General features: G+C 38.3%; 1 protein-coding gene across 3 annotated transcripts in view; it reads right to left on the bottom strand.

The window, feature by feature from the left end:
* Positions 1-893: 893 nt before the first annotated feature.
* The window catches only part of EPHB1 (EPH receptor B1), a 722599-nt gene continuing 699716 nt past the window's right edge, over positions 894-23776 (bottom strand). For 2 of the 3 annotated variants that reach the window (XM_027845332.1, XM_027845334.1), the window contains exons 13-17: positions 20555-20704; positions 8413-8606; positions 6054-6209; positions 2506-2608; positions 894-2053 (exon numbers count right to left, since the gene is read on the bottom strand). In XM_027845332.1, the coding sequence (XP_027701133.1) occupies positions 2012-2053; positions 2506-2608; positions 6054-6209; positions 8413-8606; positions 20555-20704 (645 nt within the window). In that variant the 3' untranslated portion in view covers positions 894-2011. The remainder of the gene's footprint in view (positions 2054-2505; positions 2609-6053; positions 6210-8412; positions 8607-20554; positions 20705-23776) is intronic. The other variant, XM_027845333.1, reaches the window with a different exon arrangement.

Raw genomic sequence — 23776 nt, 5'->3', positions numbered from 1 at the left:
CACATTCCTTCTTATCCATTTTGAATGATGTTATTCTATTCCTGTTGTCCTCTGAAGAAACTAAATTGGAGGAAGCAACCCTGTTTTGTCCTTGAAACATTCTATCTGCTGCAAAGAAGCTGACAGCTTTCCACTGGGTCCAGTATGGGGACACCAGGGTTAAGAATGCAGCATGATCTATTTAGTGACAAATTAAAATTCATTCCTGTGGAAAATTGAGAGTAGATTAGCAGCATTGCCTGGCTTGTCAGACACTTCATGGATTGAAGTCTTTGGGGCAATTAGTAAATTGTGCATGGATTTGTCAAGCAATTAATAAGGAAAAGTTTGCTTATTTGCCCGATTATTTCCTGGATTGGGGAGGGGGCTCTCAATGGGGGCTTTTAATCTGATGGGAAGTGTTGTATCTGTATTCATTCATTCACGTATTCATTCATTCATCTAAGATCCTGTGAAAAGGAAGTACTTTAAGGAGAGAAACGCAAATAGTGAAATGGTGAATAAGATATATCTCTATCTTGTGAGCAGATTTTGATAGGTCTTTTGATCTTTGATGACTAGGAATTTTCCCCAATAATGAGGGTTTCTGGCACTGAAAATAATACTATTCTAGTCATAATTGTTTATTATATAAGAAATGTGGCAATCCCATAATTCCTTTTAATTATACACCAACACATGCATTTGAGCACCATCATAATAACCACAACTAGAAAGTGTTCTTTAGAGGTTCGTTGAATGATTTGGAGATTTACAAAAGTACCCAAATTGATTGTTTTGAAAATGGAATGTATATACTGAAGACAACAATTAGTGTATGTATATATAACAAAGCTGGGCTAATGAATTAGTTTAATTTGTGTATCAGCCAGTGTCTTCTATGAGATCAGAGTAATGTAGCTTCTTAATTTCTTCTCTTGGCCATGTTAGTGAGAATGTTTCATACAGTATACTCCAACTTGAAAGTGGCAGGTCAAGGGAAATGTCCTCTCTATCCCAGACAGAGAGCATTTTAATGGGGAAGGTGTTTTTCATAGGCTTCCATGGTAACTCAGGTGAAACCCATTGGCACATGGACATACACTCTGACACCATTCTACGTAAACTCAGACATGCTTCTGCTCATTTTAATTAGACAGATAAAATTAGCAAGGAGATTAAGGTAAAAGGCAAAATTAAAAATATTTAAATGTTAAGTGGAATTTACAAAAGTGAATTGAGCAATGAGGTACAATAGAGAATAGTGTAAAGAGAAACACAGAAACATATGAACATACCTCTGAAGCCATACACCTAAGCCAGTATTTAAGACCAAAACCCTTAGGTCCACGTGTTAGAAAAGAAGACTCCTTCTTTGCCACCTACCTATATGTTACTGGAATGTTGGAGAACATTCTCCACATACTCTTTTTTTTTCTCCTCCTTTCCAGTTGCCAGTAATCCAACAGTCAATACTATTCTAGCATGGCCCAAATAAGATCCATTTCAAAGCTCTCCTCTGCTTCCTGTCTCTGAGTTTGCAAGCTTTTGTGAGTTTGGTTTCCTTTCTTTTTTTTTCTCCCCACCCCCAATCCCAATGAAACCAGTGGTCCAGCTGGGCCAAACAGAAAGCCAAGTCAACAACCTGTGATTGTTCCTGACTTCCTGGGGAGTGACGGTGCTGATGCTGTTGCAGTTCTTGTCTCTTGTTTGTGTCTGTTATGAACAAGCAATGAATCCACAGTCATTTTACAATGCAGACACACACACACACTCGTGTTCACACGCACAGAAACAGGTTTTCTTTTTTTTTTTCCAATTTGTGGTTTCTTTTCCCTTTTTGCAAAAAATGCAAACAAAAGAAAAACAAGGTTTTCAATTGAAGGTACATCTCTTCTTCAATATGAAGACATTAATTGACTTGGTTTGGATCCCCCATGCAGTGGTCAGCAAAGTCCTTTGGTAACTGACAGAAAGACATCTTGAGATTCAGGCGCTGGACAATTTGTTTGAAGAACCTTCCCCACACAGGTCATGAGCAAAGGGAAATGGATGTGGGAGAAGGGACAGGGGTCTAGGGGAGGAGTACAAAAGGAGAAAAGAAAAGAAATGTCATTGGTGAAGAAGAATTGAAAATTGCTTTTGTTTCTTCCCTCCACCTCCTTCCCTCTCTTCCTATTGGTTTATGACTCTTGCTCACTGATGGTGGGATTTGAGTCTATTTTTCATTCCCCCAACACACATTAATTTGTCTTCATTTCCTTTTACATATATGATTTTTACATATTTATAATTATATATTTGGTTTCCCATGGCATCATAAAGGTGCTTCTGTCAGTGAGAAATGGAAGTTGCCTGTTAAAAAATCAAGTCCAGTTGACTCTTCGTTTGTTGGCATTATGATTCTCAGTTGATAAAGTCAACCTCTCCAAAACTTTTCACAGCTTTATTAACCTCTCTTTCCCCCTTCAACCCTTGTCCCTTTCCCTCCCACTGCTACCCCTCAGAAAATGAGAATTCTCATGCCATTGAGGTTGGAGATTGACTCATCTGTACCCTCATGGAATGAACACTGTTCAGGATCTTCTTCTGATGTCCTGCCAAAGTCACTCCTATTCTCAGAAGGTCTCTGGGGGAGGAAAAAGAAACAACAACAAAAAATAATTCACTATAGCTTCATTTATTCATTCTAGAAGCAATTATTGCATGCCCACTATGTACAGGGCTCCAATCCCCATGCCCAAAGACTCTACAATCTAGTACGGAATATAAGCACAAATAACCATAATGAAAATTAGAACATCAGTGCTCAAAACATGTTTGAATAATGTACAATGGAAGCTCATAGGAGTCTGCCTAGGGGGATCTGAGAAGGCTTCCTGAAGTTGGTGGCTTTAGATGTTGGCCTTTAAAATGGGTGTGCATGTGTGTGGGGGAGGTATTTTCAACAAGGCATCGAAGGCATAGGGAATGGTATGAATAAAGGCTGAGATGTTTATAGGAGTCATAGGAAGAAGGGAAAATATTTAAAGTATTAATAATTCAAATTAAAGGTGAGTGGAATGATTTGGTTCAAATAAAAATGAATAGAAAAGGTTTCCCTTTGCCTTTCTTCTCCACCAAAATACTCCTTCCTTTCCTTCAAACTAATGCTTGAAACAGCTCCATGAGAGTTTTCCTGATTAACCTAATTTTTCTGCAGTCACCCTAATTATCCATAAGGTCTTAGGTATGTGGGTGCAGCTCTCATTCGTTACATGTGTTTGGAATTGGCCCGAGGTCATGACCAAGTTTCCTTGGCCTATCAAAATATTCTTGTTCAACATCATTTCGGTTTCAGAGACTTTTTGCATTTAGTCTAAAACAAAAGCTCTTAACCATTTTTGTGTCATGGACTCCTGGGCAGTTTGGTGAAGCTTATAGACCCCCTCTCAGAATAATGATTTTTAAATGATTGAAGGAAATGCTAAATTCAGGTAGAGTTTATTGAAGTTATAAAGATGTATTCTTTTTGCCTACCCAAGTTCATGGACCACCTAAAATCTTTCCACGGACCCCACTTTAAAAAGGTTTAAAGACTATGTTTGAGATAAATTGACTTTCTTATTACCTATTTTAGGTGGGGTAGAGTAATTTGATTGATGTATTCATTCACTCCATCTTTATAGATGGAAACTCCACCTTAAGGACAAAACTGAAGGTTTCTTTTTTCTTTTCTTTTCTTTTTCTTTTCTGTCCAGAGAGACATTCCATCTACACACTGCCACCAGGATCCCATTGAGCCTTCCTTTAAAGTCAACACTCACATATTGGCATTTTGAGAAATTTGTAAAGGTCAGGCAAGCATGCTTTCCTTATACCCTTTCTGACTATTAATTTTCTATCCCTGTTTTGGAAAGGAAGATCCTGAAATTCTAGGAAAGATGTCCCCAAAAATGACAATTATCTGAACCAAAGAAATCCTGTGAAAGTCTCTGTGATTTGGCTTCCAGTCTATATTTTATGTGGAAACCTATACAATTTTCTAAGCACTAACATAAATAAAACTGTTGGTTTGTTTGCACTTGTCCATTGGTAGCTCAGAAAGGAGTAGGCAAGAGTTTGGATTATAGTCAATCTTCTTTCAATAGCTAAGTAGAAAAGGTTCTTGAGACTGAACAAGACTTCAAAATGAAAAACTATAATTTGCCACAGCCTTCCTAAGGTATGGACCACATGCCCTTCAAATCCCCAAAACATAACTAATCAGAATACTCTCCATAGTCCCCTCCAGACTAAAGAAGGGAAGAGAAGCATTGGACACAGATTTTTCCCTACACACATTTTCCCCATCTTATTTTGCTTTGGCAAGGCTACCAATTTCTCCTGAGTTGCACTTTACTTGAGTCATTACATATTATGGCTATGAGGATTATTATTATCATCACTAATCATCATATTCACCATATACATATAGGTAGATAGATAGATAGATAGATACATTAGATTTATATTTCTGAGCCTAACCAATTGCTTAGAGCTTATTTTCTATTCAAATTTTTTTTTACTCCCAAAATATACCAGATTCTATCTAAAGTTTCTATTTCTTACCTGAAAATAAATTCCCTATATATCAACTTCACTTTCCACTCAAGTTATTCTTTTTCTTTTTTTTTTCCTCCTTCAGTTCTTTTGCATGTGAATATTTGCAAACAGAAGAGAGAATTCTTCTGGGGTCAATTATTCTACACTACTCCCACTGCACTGGAAGTGTATATAGGTGTACCTTCTCTCCCTTAGTGGTCAGAAACAAAAGTGAAAATAAGAGGGAACACACTTTCATTGCAGAGTCATTTCCATCTTGAACCATAGCCTCTGTCAATCATCCCGTGGTGTCCATTTTATACCTACAACTTGAGGTGATTGATTTTCTAGTTGTAAGTATTGCATTTTTATGTTTTTGTGTTTGATGGTAATTTATAATGGCAGGAGCTGTCTTTTTAGATGATGCCTGGATATGTACTCAGGGTCCATAACAAAGAAATTAAATGAACGCTGATGTTCAGTAGATCTGAGTTTGGAACCACATCCAAACAGCCTCCCAAGAGATAATGGTATACTTGTTATCACTGACAATAGCAATTCTCCAAGAAACAAAGCTAGAGCTGGAAATAAACTGCCATTGAGGCACTGGGTCCAAGGCAGACCAGTGAATAGGGACATGACAAATGTTGCATCTTAGGGTTATATTCTCTCTGTCCGACAAGTGGACCAGAGGATGGAGTTTCTTAGAAGTAGCATTTCAAAGGCAACTTGGAAGAATGAATGACTTAATCCTGAATGAAATTAGGGGTAAGAAGAATGGTAGAACTCGTCCATTTATTCTCTATCCTCTCATGAGTGTTTTATGAGATGGGCTGCTGGATACATGGCCTCAGGGTAGTCTGGCCTTGTGCATTCCATTAACCAGGGAGATTCACCATGATCAAGCAAAGTGAGGCTAGAAGGCTGGACCAAGCTCCAAGACATCACCCATATGAAGGGTGATATAACTTTCTTTGAAGTGATGAACTGTGACTGTGACCATCAGTTGTAATAAAACCCTCTTCCCACCCAACAGAGACACTGATTTCATTTATTTTACTATCAGCATTTCGGGTGGGAGGAAGAACAAGTTGGTACAAGTTTGTCATTTTTTACAAGTGCTACTTATGTAAAATCTCTAGACATTTTCTGTACCTGTGAGAGTAGTATTAAGATTGTATAATATCTATTTCTACAGTTTGGTTTGTTATTGGGTATCTCTGTTCTTTCCATCTGAAGACTTTCCTTGATGCTTTGAGTTTTAAAACTTGAATGGTGGAAAAGAGAATCTCAGGGAATAGACAAATGATGCATAAATATAACTTTTAAGTTCTCTCACTTAGTATAGTCTACAGTTTCCCCTTCTGCCTTTCCAATATATACTACCTCTCCATTTATCCACCAATACATAGAGCTGTGAAAAGAAATGAGGTCACACATAGTCAAATCCCAAGGAATAAGGGATAACTGCATCCTTATTGGATAGGTTGAAGAGCATATGGTCTACTTACTCGGATGTCATCTGGGTAACCAGCTGGAGAGAGGTGAACCCAGCAGTTAGGAAACTGTCCCTGTACTGAACCATTTTAATAGCATTGAGCCAATCATCCACTGAGGTAAAGGCAGTGAAATCAGGGATGGAACGATCTAACAGGGGCTGAGAAGGCCTGCAACGACAGAAATAAGCTAGAGTTAACCTGCTGAGCTGCAGAGTTAGAACAATTGATCAATACTTTAGATTTAAAACAAGGTTAAACTGAACAGCTCCGGAGAAGAGTGTGTCATAATGGTTGGATGACTGAGCTTTAGGGCTGGCATGGTTCTTTAGGGGTAATCTCACCTATTAACCTGCCTCCTATCAGGATCATACTTAATTCTAGACAGATACGTAGTATCCTACTTCATAATACCACTAGAGAAGGATATTTGTCAGCTCCTTTGTTAACCAATACCCAGTTATCTTCCACCATCAAGAAAATGGTTGGGTTTTTAGTTTTTAGTTTTACTTTTCTGTCCTGAACCTTTTCATTTACAAATTATCCTGATTCTGTTATCAGTGAAGTAGCCCAAGAGCACTGAAGCAGGACCCAGTTAAATTGGCTGTTTTTTACTCCTTAGCAGTATGACCTTGGGACTCTCATTTAACTTCAATTTCTTCACCTATAAAATTGGATTCTTCCTATTTAGAAATGTTATTGTGAAGGTAAACTGAGATATCATCAATGATTCAGCATCCAATGGGTCATATTAAGACATATTTAATATTTAGGCCTTTCTCTAAGCTTTATCATGGCCCCGAGCTGACAAAGTTCTTGGCAAACTAGGCACCAGACTGTAAATTCTGGCCGTTCTTACCAAGCTGGAGAGACTTCAGATACAGGACAAGTAACGAACCATCAATCTTTGCTAAGCTAAGTTCTCAAGGTATCATCGCCAGAGAATTGGCAACCATGTAATGGAGAGGTGGGTGGGTTATAGGATTATAGAATCATAGATGCAGAATTGGAGAGACCTCAGGGACCATCTAGTGCAACCTCTTTATTTTATAGATGAGGAAATTGAGAACCAGGAATAATAAGCAACTTGTCCAAGATCATACAAGTAGTAAACATCAGAAGCAAAATCTGAACCAAAACCATCTGATTCCTGAGGTTCCAGAGAGGGCTTCTTTTGCACTGTAGCTAGCTACAATTATTGTAGTATCACCATATAAATAAGCTAACATTTAATTGATAATTCATATGTATGTATATGTATGTGTGTGTGTATTTGCTCATGATATATTTCTTAATTCTTATAGTCCTAATCTGAAGATAGCTAGGTAATGCTGGGCCTGAAGTCAGGAAGATGAACCTTCCTGAGTTCAAATCTTGCCTCAGACACTTACTAGCTATGTGACCTTAGGCAAGTCACTTTAATCCTGTTTGCCTCAGTTTCCTCATCTGTGAAATGATCTGGAGAAGGAAATGGCAAACCACTCTAGTATCTCTGCCTAGAAAACCCCAAATGGGGTCATGAACAGTCAGACACAACTGAAAATGACTGAACCAAAATGGTCCTAACTACAGATCCCTGTGTTCTTTCCATGCCTTTTATCTACTCTTTCATGGGCAGCTTATTAACTTTACATAATGGGAGAGCTCCAGAAATTGACTACACCATATGAAGAGAAATTTTGGCTTCATGCTAGATAGACTAACTGAACTGGGAAAAATGAAGACTGAATTAGAAGCTAAAGCAATATACAGATCTAAGAGATTCTCCTAATATTTCTTAACCACTTTAGAAGTGGCATACATTTTAATCAAAAGAGAGGGGAGAGAAACAAATAATAGCTTCCATTATGTAGACCTTAGAGTTGTAAATTACTTTTACATGCACTATCTTATTTGATCCTCACAACTATTGTGAGAACAAGTATCATAATGTCTGTTTTATGGATGGGGAAACTGAAGCTCAGAGAAATGAAATGATTTACTCAAGATCACCCAGCAAATAATTGATGGAACCAGTACTCCAACACAAGTCTTTTGACTTTAAGATCAATTTTCCACCAGACCATGATACCTCTCCAAAAAGTTGAGTGAGAAAGTGAATGCTTTTCCATTTGCTGTATTCACTAATGAAATTAGTGATCCAATTAGGCCAATCAGAAACCCAAGGCAACTAGGACACTGAAAGATTAAGTGACTTGCCTAGAGTCACATAGCCAGTTTCTGTCAGAGTTGGGACTTGAACCCAGGTCCTCCTAACTCAAAGATGTCTCTGTAGCCACTCTAACATGCTGCCTCTTCTTGTGTTTGCTGTTGCTCTCTTAATTAACTCTCCAAAGGACTTTTTTTTTTCCCTCAGGGATGCCCTGAAACTCACACAGCGGTGATGGTAGCCACAGTCTTGAGACTTGCCGGGTTCCGGATCATTTTATCCAGAGTGTTGACAATCTCTGTAAAGCGTGGTCGGGTGTTGCGGTCCTTCTGCCAGCAATCTAACATGAGCTGGTGCAGAGCAGCGGGGCAGTCCATGGGTGGGGGGAGTCGGTAGTCCTGCTCAATGGCATTGATGACCTAAAGAGAAGGACAGAGGAGAACACTTTGGAGTGGCTGCCAACATCATGTACGTGAAGTCCATCCTCACATATGAGGAGGGCTTGCCAATGTTTCAGAGAGTATCAAGTTAATTCAGCTCAACAAACATTTATTAAGGGCCTACTATGTGCTAGGTGTGCTAGATACTCAATAGTCATTAATATAATAATATAACATAACAATATAGTATAATATAACACAATATTTATATAGGTATACATATGTGTGTGTGTGTATATATATTATATATATATATATGTGTGTATATATATATATATATATATATATATATATGTACTTCAGAGATTATAAAACTCTTAACAAATATCTCATTCTATTCTCACAACAGCCCTGGAAAGTAGCTGCTATTATTATCCCCATTTTACAAATGAAGAAACTGAGACTGATAGAAGTCAAACAGCTTATTTGTCCAGGTTCATACAACTAGTATCTGAAGTGAGATTTTTAACTCAGGTCTTCCTAACTCTGAGTCAAGGGCTCTCACCTACTGTTCTGCTTGGCCGCCTCAAAATGTAATACTAAATACTGAGGATACAAAGATGAAAAACAAAAGCCTTTGCCCTCAAGAAGGTTATACTCTCTCGGTAACAAACTATGTTTATAGTCTCTCTTAGTAGTAAAAAAAAAAAAAGGGTGTTAGGTAAGCTTAACATAGCCCACTAGGTTAATATACCTTTATTAAAAGCATTTCTCCTCAGTGTAATAATAGCCTCGTTCTCTCTCTACTGCATATGAACATGAAGACAAAACATTGAGATAAAGCAATTCACATTTGTGTAACGTTTTCATTTAACTTTTCCAGAATTTCTATGAGATGAGTGACGCAAGTGTTTTTATGCTTATTTCACAGATGAGTGGATTGAAGCTCAGAGATCTATAGCTGCTCCACTGTTACGTAGCTAGTAAGTGAGGGAGGTGGAATATTTTGTTGTTCTTTAGTGGTGTCTGACTCTTCATGACTCTTTGTGGGGTTTCTTGGCAAAGATACTAGAGTGGTCTGCCATTTCCCTCTCCAGCTCATTTTACAGAGGAGGAAACTGAGGCAAACAAGGTTAAGTGAATTGCCTAGGGTCACACAGCTAAAAATTTCTGAAGCCAGATTTGGAATGTAAACAGGGCTTAATGAAATTAGGCAGTGGGATTCCTATAATCTGAATATCTTTCATCATTTCTGTTCCTTTTGTGCAGTTTTCATGGCAATCTGTGTTTGGGGAAAAACTCAGAAGTTTTGTCTACAGACACCAAACATGAAAATGAAAACTAAAAAATTTAGTCAATTTAGATGAGCAGTAGAGCATCTTAATGATCCCACCAAACTGACTCATCAATTTCAGCTTCTTTTTCAAATAGCACCAGACAGGCAACCAAATGGAGTGAACTTGTCACACAGCTCGGTTGATTTCTGGTCCATTAAGATAGATGATCTAATCCAACTGAATTTTTTCTCAGGCACCTATGTATGCTTTTTAATTGGCCCATGGCCTCCTCTGATTGACAGACTGACATATAATTCTTCAGACTCAGGTTCTCCTTCTTGAAGTTGGTATTCTATTGTTCTTTGTTTTTTGACTTAAAGAACTTAAATTTCTTTTATTTGGTTCCTTGATCTCATATCCTGGTCTGGTCTTCATTAATGAGGAGCCATTAACCCAGCAGTATGCTGGAGCCAGCTCTAACCAGCTTTACGCTTGAGAGAATAATTGTTTAATTTTCTGTGTAAGCATTTACACTTCAGAAATCAGCAATAGCTACAAATGAGGGCTTGATTAAATATCATAGTGACTGTCTGCACTAAAGAAAGTACTCATAATGCAGATTAAACTAAAAGTATGTGTGTGTAAATTTCTCTCCTCCCCAAAAAACTGGTCATTAAACATTTCCTAGCATACCCCTGATTTGCAGAATTGCTTAAGCTCAGCAAGAGTATAGTCGAAGGCTCAGGGAATAGTCATTACCAGACTGGGGATTTGGTGACTGAGGTCTAATAATCATCATAATAATTGTCATTTATATAGTGCTTTCAGATTTGTCAAGTTTATATATGTTATCCTATATAAGTCTTATAACACCCCTGTATTGACCTTATCTCCCTGAAATGGCAAAGCAATATGCTTTGTTATTCAGCTATTTCAGACTCTTCATGACCCCATTTAAGTGTTTTCTTGGCAAAGATATTAGAGTGGTTTGCCATTTCCTTATATAGCTCATTTTACAGATGAGAAAACTGAGGCAAACAGGATAAAGTGATTTGCCCAGGGTCACACAGCTAGGAAGTGTCTGAGGCCAGATTTGAACTCAGGAAGATGAGTCAGCCTGACTCCAGGCCCAGAGCTCTATTCACTGCAACACCCAGCTGCCCAGATACTCTTATAGCAGGTAGTTGGTAGAGTGAGTTTATTCAGCTTCTTCAGAGAATCAGGGAATAAGAATGACTTAGGAGGAGCCCACAGTTCTTTTGGTGACATTATCTCTACTTTCACCATTGTAATTAAGTCATTAAGTTGTTATTATTAGAGATAACTTTCCTGGAAGATTTAATGTTCTTTAAGTTAAGAAAAGGCATGTTTGTTAATTAACACTGCAAAATACTTTATCTGTTTAGGCCTTCAATGAGTATAACTAAGGTGCCAGCAAGGAACACCTGACTGAGAATTGGAAGACATGGGTTCTGTTCAATCACCCCATCAACAAGTATTTATTAAACATCTACTATGGTGTAGGTGCATTGACAGGGCAGGGATCAAAAGACAAAAATAAAACAATTTCTGCTCTCAAGGAGCCTAAATTCTATTCCCTACTGCCCTGTTACTGGCCTTGTGACCTTGTGCAAATCACTTGCTTTCTTGGGGTACAGTTTCTCCATCTGTAAAGGGGGTTTGACTGGATGACCTATACGTTTTTTTTGAGTATATATCTATGCTAATGAAACAATCCATCTTTCAAACAGTACCCTGATGCTTCAGGAATTTTTTTTTTTCAAGCTTTCACAAGTCACCATGGATGCTTAGAAAGTTTTCACTGAAGATCACTGATTCTCTCATATCAAGGAGTTTTTGAGGCTTTAGGAATGATATTCCCCCAGTGCAGGAACTAATCCTAATACCAATACAAGGACCAATCCTAAAGATTAGCATTAAGTCAGACTGTCAAGGTCACCTGAAATTCTAAGATAGCTTCTTTTCAAAGACAAATAATGTTCTGGGTATTTCAGGCTGTCTTCAAACATTATACTTTTTGGACACAGAGCCAAGTACTGCCATAAATCCCAAGGAAGCTCCCAGATGAATATGTTACTGACATCTCAGAGACATGGCACTGTTGATTATATTCAATTCAACCATTTCTTATTGGTGCCTTTATGCGTAATACCTTATATTAGATGCTATGGAAGATACCACAGTAAATAAAACCTTGTCCCTGCCCTAAATGAATGGTTTAGTTTTTATGGTTTAATAGAGAAAATAATACAAGATAAGACGGGTGCACAGGTAAATAAGAGGATAAGGTTAGAAGTGAAAAGTATAGTAAGGGAGAAAGAAAATGCAATGTCTGTCCAGAGAAGAGAGAAGTTGCTTCTAGATATTCCCTAAAAGAACTGATCAGATTGGTACATATATGAGGCTTCTCACACAATCAGATTTTTCCTGATCCTCTCATCTGCTGTCATACTGATGAGTGCAAAACTTCCAACTCTGACCAGTAGAATTTCCTGGCATTCACTGACATTGTGCAAACACAGCTTAAGGAAAGAAGGAAGGAAGCAAGGAGAGAAAAGAGAAAGGAAGGAAGCAAAGAAGGAAGTAAGGAAGGGAAAAGGAAATAAAACGGGAAGGAAGGAGAGAAGGAAGAAGGAAAAGGAAAGAGGGAAGAAGGAAAGAAGGAAGGAAAGAGAAAGAAAGGGAGGAAAAAAGGAAATGAAGGAAAAAGAAAGGAGAGAAGGGATGAGGAAAGGAGAGAGGGAAGAAGGGAAGAAAGGGCTTGCATGAAGAAGAAGGGAAGGGGAAAGAAGGAATAAAAGAAAGAAGAAAGGGAGGGAGGGAAGAGGGAAGGGAAAAAGGGAAGGGAACGAAAGAGGAAGGAAAGGAACGAAGGAGGAAGGAAGGAAAAGTTTTTCATCAGTAAATTTATTTTGGGTAGATATTAGAGAATGAACTAAGTGCAAAATTAAAGTATAGTAGAAGGAAATAAGGAAGGAAATAAGTATTTATTAATTGCCTACTATGTGTCATGCCCTATTCTAAGCACTGTATAAATATTATCTTATTTGGTCCTCACAATAACCTTGTGAAATAGATACTACAATTATCCTCATTTTACAAATGAGGAAACTGCGGTAGAGAGAGGTTAAGTGACTTGACCAGCGTTACACAGCTTAGTAAATGGCTGAGGTTGAATTTGAATTCAGGTCTTCTTGACTCTAGGCTCTGTGCCACCTAGTAATTTAGGAAGGGAAGAACAATACTGTAGAATTCTCATTAGTTTAGGAATCAAAGGACCTGAATTCAAATCTTCTCATTTATTGTCTGTGAGATTTTGGAAAAGTTACTTAACTTCTCTTGGCCTCATTTCCCTTATCTGTAAAATGAAAGATTTGGGGTAAGTCCCTTCCATTTCTAAATCTCTTAAAAAGAGGGGAAGCAACAGGAAAAGTAGATGGTGACAAAGCAATTCCTGAATGGAATTTTTTCTGTTTTTTTGTTTGTTTGTTTTGGCTAGGCACTGGAGTTAAGTGACTTGCCCAGGGTCACACAGCTAGTAAGTGTCAAGTGTCTGAGGCAGGATTTGAACTCAGGTCCTCCTGACTCCAAGGCTAGTACTCTATCCACTGTGCCACCTAGCTGCCCCCTTTTTTTCTGTTTTTTGTTTGTTTGTTTTGTTTTGTTTTGGAATTTTTTTCTATCAGATTTTTTTCTGTGCTAGAGATATCACAATTTATAGTGCTTATGGAACAAATATCAATCTATCTAAAATGGGCAAATAATTCCTTGAAAAAAAATCATGAACTCCATTCTTACACATAAAAAGCCATCTTAGAAAACATCATTAACTGCCAATTCATATATCTACTTTACCATCTCTACAATATTTTTTGCCGATTATCTACACTTAGCTCAAGGACACCCTTGATGAAATGATCAAGAGAAAATACTTTTGTAAACAATATTTTATAACAAACTATGCAAAACTGATTGTACTGATCACACAAAATTCCAATAAAACTGAGTGGTTAATCCTCTCTCCTACTTTCCCTTTCCACCCTCACCCCCATTGAAAAGGCATGGTTTCTGGAAGAATGTCATGTGAATATTAACAGTCTATGAGGAAGTAAGTTTGAGGATAACATATAGGGAAATGGAGAGGATCATTGTGGGTTGGGGGTAGTGGGCTGCAACATATCATCAATGAAGAATTATGAAAAAGAAGCACAATATAGGGTATCATCAGAAAGATGTATAATAAGAAAAGGAGATGGGCTGGTCCAGTATCAAGAATGATTAATGGTATTCCATATGCTTCATTAGTATTCATGACATGTCAAAAGATCTTCCTAAAAGAAAGTCCCTAATATGTTGAGAGGATCTCCTTGTCGATGATACGTAGAAAGATATGGGCAAGAGTTGCACAAGATAAAAAGATATGGATGGGTTTCCAAGCGTACCATTGGAGGGAATAACTATAATAATGAAATCACCAACTCATAAATGTCATTATCTTGGTGTGGAAGTGATCCAAGGATCTGGATGGTTAAGTTAATATAGCACAAAGAATGGTGGAAAGACTTTGACCAGGAATCTATTGTCTCAGGAATCTGTTGTCTTCTTTCCTAGAAAGAAATGAGCTAAGTTTACAGAGAAAAAGACTAGCTAAGTGCAGAGTGGTTCATTGACACTAGATTGGCTACTAAATGATGAATTCTTTGTCCATGGGAAGCCATAGACCAAAGAAAAAGATAAAATGGACCTCACTTGCATTGGGCTTTTCTCATCCCTCCCCTACTGAGAGAGCAAGAAAAACAACTTCTCCTCCCTATTGGAAACATTAATAATTAAGAAAAACAAATTCCCATATGTCTATGTAAAAAAAAGTGTTTCAATTTTCACCTCAAGTTCATCACTTTTCTCTTAGGAAGTGGGTAGCATATATCGTCATTAATACTCTAGTATCATGGTTGGTCATTAAGTTGATCAGAGTTCCTAAGTCTTTCAAAGTTGTTTGTCTTTACAATACTGTTATTGTACAAATTATTCTCCTAGTTCTGCTCATTAAGAATGGTTTTGAAAACTACTGTGTTTGTATTAGAAGCTGGTTCACACAGTATTTTTCTTGCCTAACTTCCCCACTGTGAAAGACCTTTCACTGCATTTTTGAGACTCTTTCTATCTGACAGTCCCTGTCAGTGAATGGTGATTTTTTTTAATTGTGTGCAAGCCAGTGGACTAAATCTTGGGATACAGAATATCTTAAGCAATGACCTTAAAAATCTCAAATATACACATGTATATATATATATATACATACATGTATATTTGAGATATGTATATATATATACATACACACATACATACACACATACATATATACATATATATACACACATACATATGTGTGTATGGGTAATATATGTATACCTATACATATCTATACACATACACATATGTGTGTATTGTATGTACACACACACACACACATCTTTGACCTGATCTCCAGCAAAGTAACATGAAATAAAGGCATAGTTGGCATAGTAAATAGTAACATTAATAGCTAACATTTATATAGTATACTCAGGTTTAAAGGGTACTTTATATTTATGATATCATTTGATCTTGTACTATTTTCCCCATTTTTACAGATGAGGAAACTGAGGACAAGAGAGGATAAATTAGTTGCCCAGAGTTATACAGTTAGTAATTACCTGAGGTAGAATTCTAGCTCATGTCTTGCTGATGCCAAGTCCAGCTTTCTGTCTGCTAAGTCATGCCTCTTCTTCAGTGGAAAGAGTACCACATTGAGACTCAGTCCTACTTGTACTGCTAATTAGCTTTGTGACCCTGGGTAAGTCAGCCAACCTCTTTGGATCCCAGTTTCCTCATAAATAAGTTGAGAAGAGTTTGGAAGAGATGATTCCCTAAGATCCCTTCCAATTCCATCAGTCAGTGATTCTGTACTTATTAGATCCAAGGTTAGAATGATATTCAAGTGGTTTGCTCAGAGAAAATAGTGAGGTAAAGCAGAACAGAACCTGTCTACAGGCTCTTATTACTGAAGTATTTGACTTTTTGCCTGAATTATCTAGATCTGCTGATTAGACCCTCACTGATGGTTCTCAGATATATCTCCCCTCCCCTTTTTATTTTGGTGCCTCTGACTGTGAGGACCTACTCTTTTATTCTATCCACGCAATGAAGAGGGTCTAACTGTTTCTATCTGTTAACTATATTTTAACAGGCTTTTCTTCCAGGCAGATCTATCTGTGTGTGAGGAAGACAGACTCTGACCTGCAAAGCAGTGCATCAGAATCCCTGGAATGAAGAGAGAGAGGCCTTATAGAAAGATTCTCCTCCATCTACTGAAGTGGCTAAAGCTCTGAAAGAAAAAAGAGCCACGTCCTTTCCCCGTGCCCCATCACTCTCCAAAGGAAAAGCTCGGACACAAGCTGGTGCTTTATTCCCCATTAATGAACTGGACGGCAGGCTGTCCTTGCTCAAACCTTCAACTCTGGAATAAGCAAAGACTGAAGTGGAGGTGTGCAGGGCTGTGGAAAGAACCAGGGCATGGGGAGGTTAATTTGAGCTCTGATATTTCAATAAAACCGCACTTCCTCTTCTCAGAGACTGGCACTCTCATTATCTCTGTCAATCACATCCCAAGCAGTAGAACTTCCAAGTTTCTCGCTCTGGCTGACAAACTCTCTATGCATGTTCAAAGGCCTTCCTGGGCTCCTGAAGTCCAATTACCAGCACTCTGACTTGCCTTTGCAATTCTCTTTCTGAAAGCCTTCCAATTGTCATCTGTGAAATCCATTGCAGCTACCACTTGAATAGTTTCGAAAGAGGAAGGCTGTGTCTGGAGTAATGGCTACTTCCCCTCCACTCCTCCATCCCTTATGCTATGATTTAGGGGGATTTCTGAATGGATGTGATACTCCTCTTCTCCCTCCTCCCACCCTTAATCTCAGCCATTTCACAATGAGGCAAGCTCAGGAATTATAAAATCTCTCTCTCTGTCTCTCTCTCTCTCTCTCTGTCTCTCTGTCTCTCTGTCTCTCTCTCTCTCTCTCTGTCTCTCTCTCTCTCTCTCTCTCTCTGTCTCTCTCTCTCTCTCTATGCCAGGGAATGAGATTCAGCAGTGTTTTACCCTGACTTTGCAGATGATACTGATTTGTGAATTATGGAAATCCTACATTAAAAATTCTGTGTGATCCCAAGGTGTGGAAATGTGTTTACTCAGGATCTCTTTGAATGCTAACTCTTGCCTCCAAGACAAGGATTTTCTTTTTTCCCTCCCCCTTTGTTAATGAAATTAATTGTACAGTCTCTACAATCCAGTGTCGAGAGAGGAATACTAAAATGGAAGTCAGAGGACCTGGCTGTGTGACTTTGGGCAAAGCCATTTTCAGGCTCTCGGCCTCAGTTTTTGCATCTTGATATGAATGAGGTTGGTCTTGAGGGGCCCTTCTAGCTCTAAATCTTATAATCTTACATATAAAAAGCTGCTTATGAAGCTTTTTTCTGGGGGGGAGCAATGCAAGATGGGCTTATGTTTATGTCTATTTCATCTTTTTTTACCATTACTGATTATGTGGGTCCAAAATATCACGTCATTGAGCACTTGTACTTCATAAAAATAGCCTCTAAATCAATAGTCAATTATATATTATATACACCACTTGCAAAAGCATGACTAATCCAAGACAATAGACAATCCTACAGTCACAGATATCTGGCACTGGAATGTAGTGATGAATGCACAATATTGAACTTACATTTGGATATACGTGTTCTCACCCAATCATACATTTAGTGTCAAGTCCCAATAATCCCTCAGGCTTGGACCTATGGAGAGGTGACTAGGAAGGGGTCTTAGATTACCAGAGATAAACCCCAGTGTGGATTAGTTGGTATCATACATATTGCTGCAATAGCAATCCAACCATTCTTTATAAACCTGAAGGAGAAAACTCTCACTAAGACTGCAGACCACCAACCAATTGTAGCTTGATTTCACAGTCTCTGGAGATGTTTTCTTTCTTTTTTTTAATGTTTCATTAGCAAACTATTCTTAAACTTCAAATAGGGGGATGCTGAAAAATCTACTCCAAATTCAGGAGTCATTTACAGAACACAGGAACATTAGTTCCTTAGGTGAATACCCTGAAATTTGAGTGTCAAATGTAATTAGTAATGCAAGTTTTATTTATGGGCTCCCTAATGAAACATTTCAAAGGAGAGCTTTCACTCCTTTCATTCATTCAATTAAGCACACATTGTCTAACAGCCAGGCAGCTAGATGGCACAATGGATAGAGTGGGAGGCCTGGAATCAGAAAGACCTGAATTCAAATCTGGTCTCAGACACCAGCTGTGTGACCCTGGGCAAATCATTTACCCTGTGTATCTCAGTTTCCTCATCTGTAAAATGAGCTGGAGAAGGAAATGGCAAAGAAAGGGAAAGAAAATCCTAAATGGTATCACAAAGAGTCAGGTACGACTGTAAAATGACTGAACCACAACATTTCTTTCGTCACCTGTGAGGGGCCTAGAGAGGTGTTGGAAACATTAGTTCATATAGTCCCAAGCTTATTAGCCAATCCACATATTTACCAGCTTGGAAAACTTTTCCCATATCCTTTAATACTTGTGGGTAACGGTGACAATGCGTCTGAAGGCTTACTGAAGTGGGAGGCTGAAGGATGGGCCTGGTACTTCCTAGTCTCAGCCCTTGACTCGCTTGAGTCAAAGAATGTTAGCCCTGGAAGAGATCTTAGAGATAGTGTCTAATCCCCTCATTTTTCATATGAGAAAATTGAGGCTCAGAGAGGAGAGAAGAGAATTACTGACAGCCCTAGAGCTAATTAATTGCATTATCAGGTATAGAGTAGCTGTGTCTCCTGTCTCCTAAGCCGGTTCTTTTTACAGTAAGTATTCCTTAAATGGAAACAGGAAAATGTTCTTCATTTTCAAATTTAAAAAGTCACGTCCAATATTAATGCATTGTTTGTGAACCTCTGAACTGGAACTACCATTATGAAAAGCAATTTGTAATTATGCAATGTGTAATTATTCAAAAAAGTGATTAAAATGTCCATGTTTTTTGACCAAAAGAGTCTAGTGTGAGGTAAATGAACCAAGGAAGTTAATGACAAAAAAGAAAGGTATAATATATACCAAAATATTTAGAGTAACACTTTTTGAAGTAGAAAAGAATTGGAAACAAAGTAAATGGTCATTAGTTAAGGAATGGTAAGCAAACACTGTTCTATAAATGTAATGGAATATTGATCATATGTTATAAAAAGGTGAATATGAAGAAAACAGAGAAGCATGGGAAAACATATCAAATGATACAAAGTAAAATAAGAACCAGAGAACAATATACTCAATAATGACAACAACGTAAATGGACAACAATAACAAAACTATAGAAACTAATCACTGTAATGTGTGTGTATATGTGTGTGTGTGAGTGGTGTGTGTGTGTGGAGAAAGAGAGAGAGACAGAGAGACAAATACAGAGAGACAGAGAGACAGAGACAGAGAGACAGAGAGACAGAGAGACAGAAAGACAGAGAGAGATTGACCCTAAAGAAAAAAGTTAAAGAAGGTCATTCCCCCAACTTCTTTGTAGAGGCAGGAGACTATGGGAGTGGAACAATTCATATAGCATCAGAATTTTTTGATATACTGGTTAGTTTTTCTAATTTTTTTTATCTTTCATTCTTTATTTTAAGTGATGATTTTCTATGAGAAGGGAGAGGAAAGGGTATATTGAGAAATATAGATGATTTAAAAATTAAAACATACATATTAATAATTTTATCTAAAAATGAAAATGTTACGTCTTGATCATATATCACAGAAACATACAATTTGAATTGGAAGGGATCTCAGAGGCCAATCTAGTTCAACCTTTTCTTGAAGTTTATATTTAGTCTACAATATCTCGAGAAGGTAATCATCCAGGCTCTGCTGAAAGACCTCCAGGGATGGGAAACTCAGTACATCTTGAGGCAATTCATTTTACTATAGTCCTAATTGTTAGGGAGTTCTTCATGTAGACTTGAAATTTGTCTCCCCAAAGCTTCTACCAGTCTGGAGTCAAGCAGAAAAAACATAATCTCTCTTCCACTTGACAGTTATTCAACTACTTAATGACACTTCCCATGCCCCCTCCCTCCAGGTCTTCTCTCAAGGGTGAAAAAAATCTAGTTCCTTGAATCAATGCTCAAACAGCATCATTTCAAGTCTTCTCGTTATCCTCATTGCCTTGCTCATTGCTTTTCACCATCCTTACTAAAATATGATGCTCAGAACTGAACATAATACTATCAATATCATATATTTAATTAAGCAGTAAACATAGTAAACACCTACTATATGCCAGGCACTGTGCTAAGCTCTAGATCCCTAAGTGCTAAACTTAATCCCTATGAATTTTCATCTTACTCAATTTAGTTCCATCATTCTAGACTGTCAAAATCTTTTTGGATCCCAGTTCCAGATTCTTACCAGCTTCAGGTCATTCATAGATTTTACGTGTGCCACCTATGCTCTCATCTGTCATTGATAATAATGTTGAACAGAACAAGGCCAAACAAAGCACCTGAAGACATTCCACTAGAGACCTCCCCACTAAGCTGACATCAGTTAACATTAGGAATTTCATATTGCTGATTCTTGGGATACTCACATCTTGGTTTGACATATCCCAGTAGGGCCTCTCGCCAAATGACATGACTTCCCACATGACGATACCATAGCTCCAGACGTCACTGGCAGAGGTGAATTTGCGGTAGGCAATGGCCTCTGGAGCTGTCCATCTCACTGGGATCTTCCCACCCTGAAAGGGAAAGTCAAAACTTTTTATAGCATTATGTTTACCCCAAGACCATTATCATCTTAACCAATCTCTCATCCTGCTTGATCTCTTATTTTGCCAGATCTCCAATGCTAATCTCACCATCCCCTTCAGGAGTGAAAGCTTCGGATTGTCCCCAAACTATAAAATAGTAGGTGTTACTGTCTGGCCTTGCAGAACAGAGATTGTAGTATATCAGAGCCAGAAGAAATCTATGAGGCCATGTAGTCCAAGTCTCCCATTTTTGATGAGGAATGGATTGCATCTCTAAGGTGGGCAGTGACTCAAACAAGATAACAGAGCAGTCCTGGGACTGGGGTCTTCTTACTCCATCTGAATCCAAGCCTTCTTTCCTTGTCTCCTTTTATTCCCTCATCAATAGAGAATTGGATTAGAAAACTGTACAAGTAAACTTAGCATTTTCTTAAGGGTATTTGAGAAACTTCCCTCTCCATCTCTCATAAGTTATTCTACTTGATTTGTTGAGGATACAGAGAATGGTGAAAACCAGAACTCTGCCTTCAAGGAACTCACATTTGAATGGCAGAGACATGCAAATGACTAGGTTCAAATAAGATATATTTAGTGTAAATGGAAGCTATTCTCAGAGGGAAGGCGCTTGGGGGTTTGGGGGTATGTGAGGATGAATAGGGGCTATGATAGGCCTCCTAAAGAAGGTGGGATTTAATCAGAACTCTACTACAGTACCATTTTTAAATCTACTTGAAAAGTGCAAGGACAAAAAAATACAACTCTGTTTTTCCTGAACCACTCTAGTAATAAAATATGAAGGTAGATGTGCTAAGACTGAGAGACTGGAGTAGCTTCTGACTTATCTCATTGCCCTTGAACTCTTTCAGGCTTTAGAGATACTGATCTGATTGTTTCTATACAAGTACTTCTATTTTATGACTTAATAGTATGCAACAACAGCATCACTTTAGCTCCTAGACTATCCAAGCTTTCATCTTTTATTATCACCTTCCCCATCCTGAGCCTCTCCAACTCTGCCCAGCATGGTGCTGGTATTCTGGTCCCTAGATGCCTTGGTCATTATTTACAACTCTAACCTTTTGTATTTCTTCTCCATTTGTGGGACATTGCTCCAACTTCCCACTCACCTACCAGCAAGCATACACTTTAGGGGGTGTTTGTCTCAAGCCTTAAGGTCCTTGCCTCCTACATCTCCTTTTTCTTCATTCTTTCTGGCAGGGTTTGCAGAACCCGTCTTATATTGAAATCTAGAGATTGATTTAAAGGGGGGGGGATAGGAGATCTTTGAATTACCTGAGGTAGGAGGTATACTGGCTAAGAGCCACACTCTGAGTCTAATTTGGGGACATTTTATTGCAAACATTAGTAGGCATAAGATGCTCCCTTTTCTTCTTCAGGTGAGTTTTAAGAGGCTCCTTAGAAACCCACTCACTAGGTCCCAATATGCCTGAAGATAAATTTCAACCTGATTTTCAATCTTTAGAATCAACTAAGATGACAAACCTCCTATGCAATTTTCCCAGATGCAATTCCATAGCAACTAGTCAGGTAAGGATGCTCCCCCTTAAACCTTGTTTAATACATTTGCCTTGTATTTCTCTGGTAGCTATTCTGTGTTCATAGGAACATATGGTTTAGGGCTGTAAGAGGGCTCAGAGATTATCTCAAGCCCCTTGTTTTACACATAAGGAACCTGAGGTCCAGAGAGGTCAAAAAGTACTCAAAGCCACACAGATATGGAGAAGAGATAGGATCTAAATAATACTCCAAATCTAGTACTCTTATCACTATACCACACTATATTATACTATACCATACTATACCACACACTATACTTATCACTATACCACACTCTAATATTATACATTGTTACTCATGTGTTCATGTCAGTTCTATTGAGCTGTCAGTTCCATGAGAAAAATATTGTCTTTTTTTAAAACTTTCTATCTCTCCCAGACTCTAGGACACTGTTCTATATGCAACAGGTAATTCATAAATGCTTATGGACGATGAATGAATGAATAAATGAAACCAACAAATATCAGCATTTTACTCAATATGCCTACCCAATATGCAATATAAGTTCCTCCAAACTTAAATCAATGTGGACTTCAGCACTGACGGGCAGAAAAAGTGTGTCTGCTCAAAGTGGATACAGAGCTGAAGGGTCCTGCTCTTGATTTATCTTCTCCTTTTACTAGAAATTGGGCTATTTTTATGCTGGCTATTCTCCCTGAGCTACTCAACTGTAACAAGAATACTTATTCGACTTTCTCCAAAATACTTAAAAAATTTATAAGTGGTTAATCTGAGCAAGAGAAAGAGAGCAAAACGACTAATGCATTTTTATCTAAATTCCTACCCTGGGCCTGATATGAATAAAGGAGATGGGGGTTAGACCTCCCCAGGCACATATCCAGCTTTCTGCAAAGAAGACAGACTTGATTTCCCCTGAGAGCTGCGTCTGGTTTCTGTGGTGGTGAGATGTCCGCAACTCAAATGCCAGCAGACATGACAAATGCCTGAAGGGTTGTCTTAGGCCTGAGCTGTGACAGGATCTTCTTCCCGCCCCCTCATTCCTTCCCCAACTCAACCCCAAACTTAAATGAATCCCTTGGTTGTATCTACATGGTGCCAAAAAAAATCAACCCATCACCCAGATATTTTCAAATGTCTGGATGGATGTCATGTAGATTAATGAGAGACTGGCTGGCTTTGTTACTTGCCTCATAGACATGCAGTATGGTGGAGATCAAGCCTGAGTGCTGTTCCTGTGGGGTTAACCCTAATTCACTAAATAGGTCACCCCCAAGTCATAATGATAAGAGGGAGCCGAGTTTGAGGGAGCTTATCAGTGTGGCTCTAGGGATGAGCATAATGATGTATGTGCCTGTGTGTATGTACATGTAAGGGTTAGGGAGAGAGAGAGGAAGAGAGAGAGAGACAGAGACAGAGTCAGAGAGACAGAAAGACAGAGACAAGGAGACACAGAGAGACAGAGAGAAGAAGAAGAAGAAGAAGAAGAAGAAGAAGAAGAAGAAGAAGAAGAAGAAGAAGAAG

This window comes from Vombatus ursinus, unplaced genomic scaffold, assembly GCF_900497805.2.
Source record: "Vombatus ursinus unplaced genomic scaffold, bare-nosed wombat genome assembly UNPS02014959.1, whole genome shotgun sequence".
Classification (NCBI taxonomy): domain Eukaryota; kingdom Metazoa; phylum Chordata; class Mammalia; order Diprotodontia; family Vombatidae; genus Vombatus; species Vombatus ursinus.
This window is presented reverse-complemented; position numbering and strand designations above follow the sequence as displayed.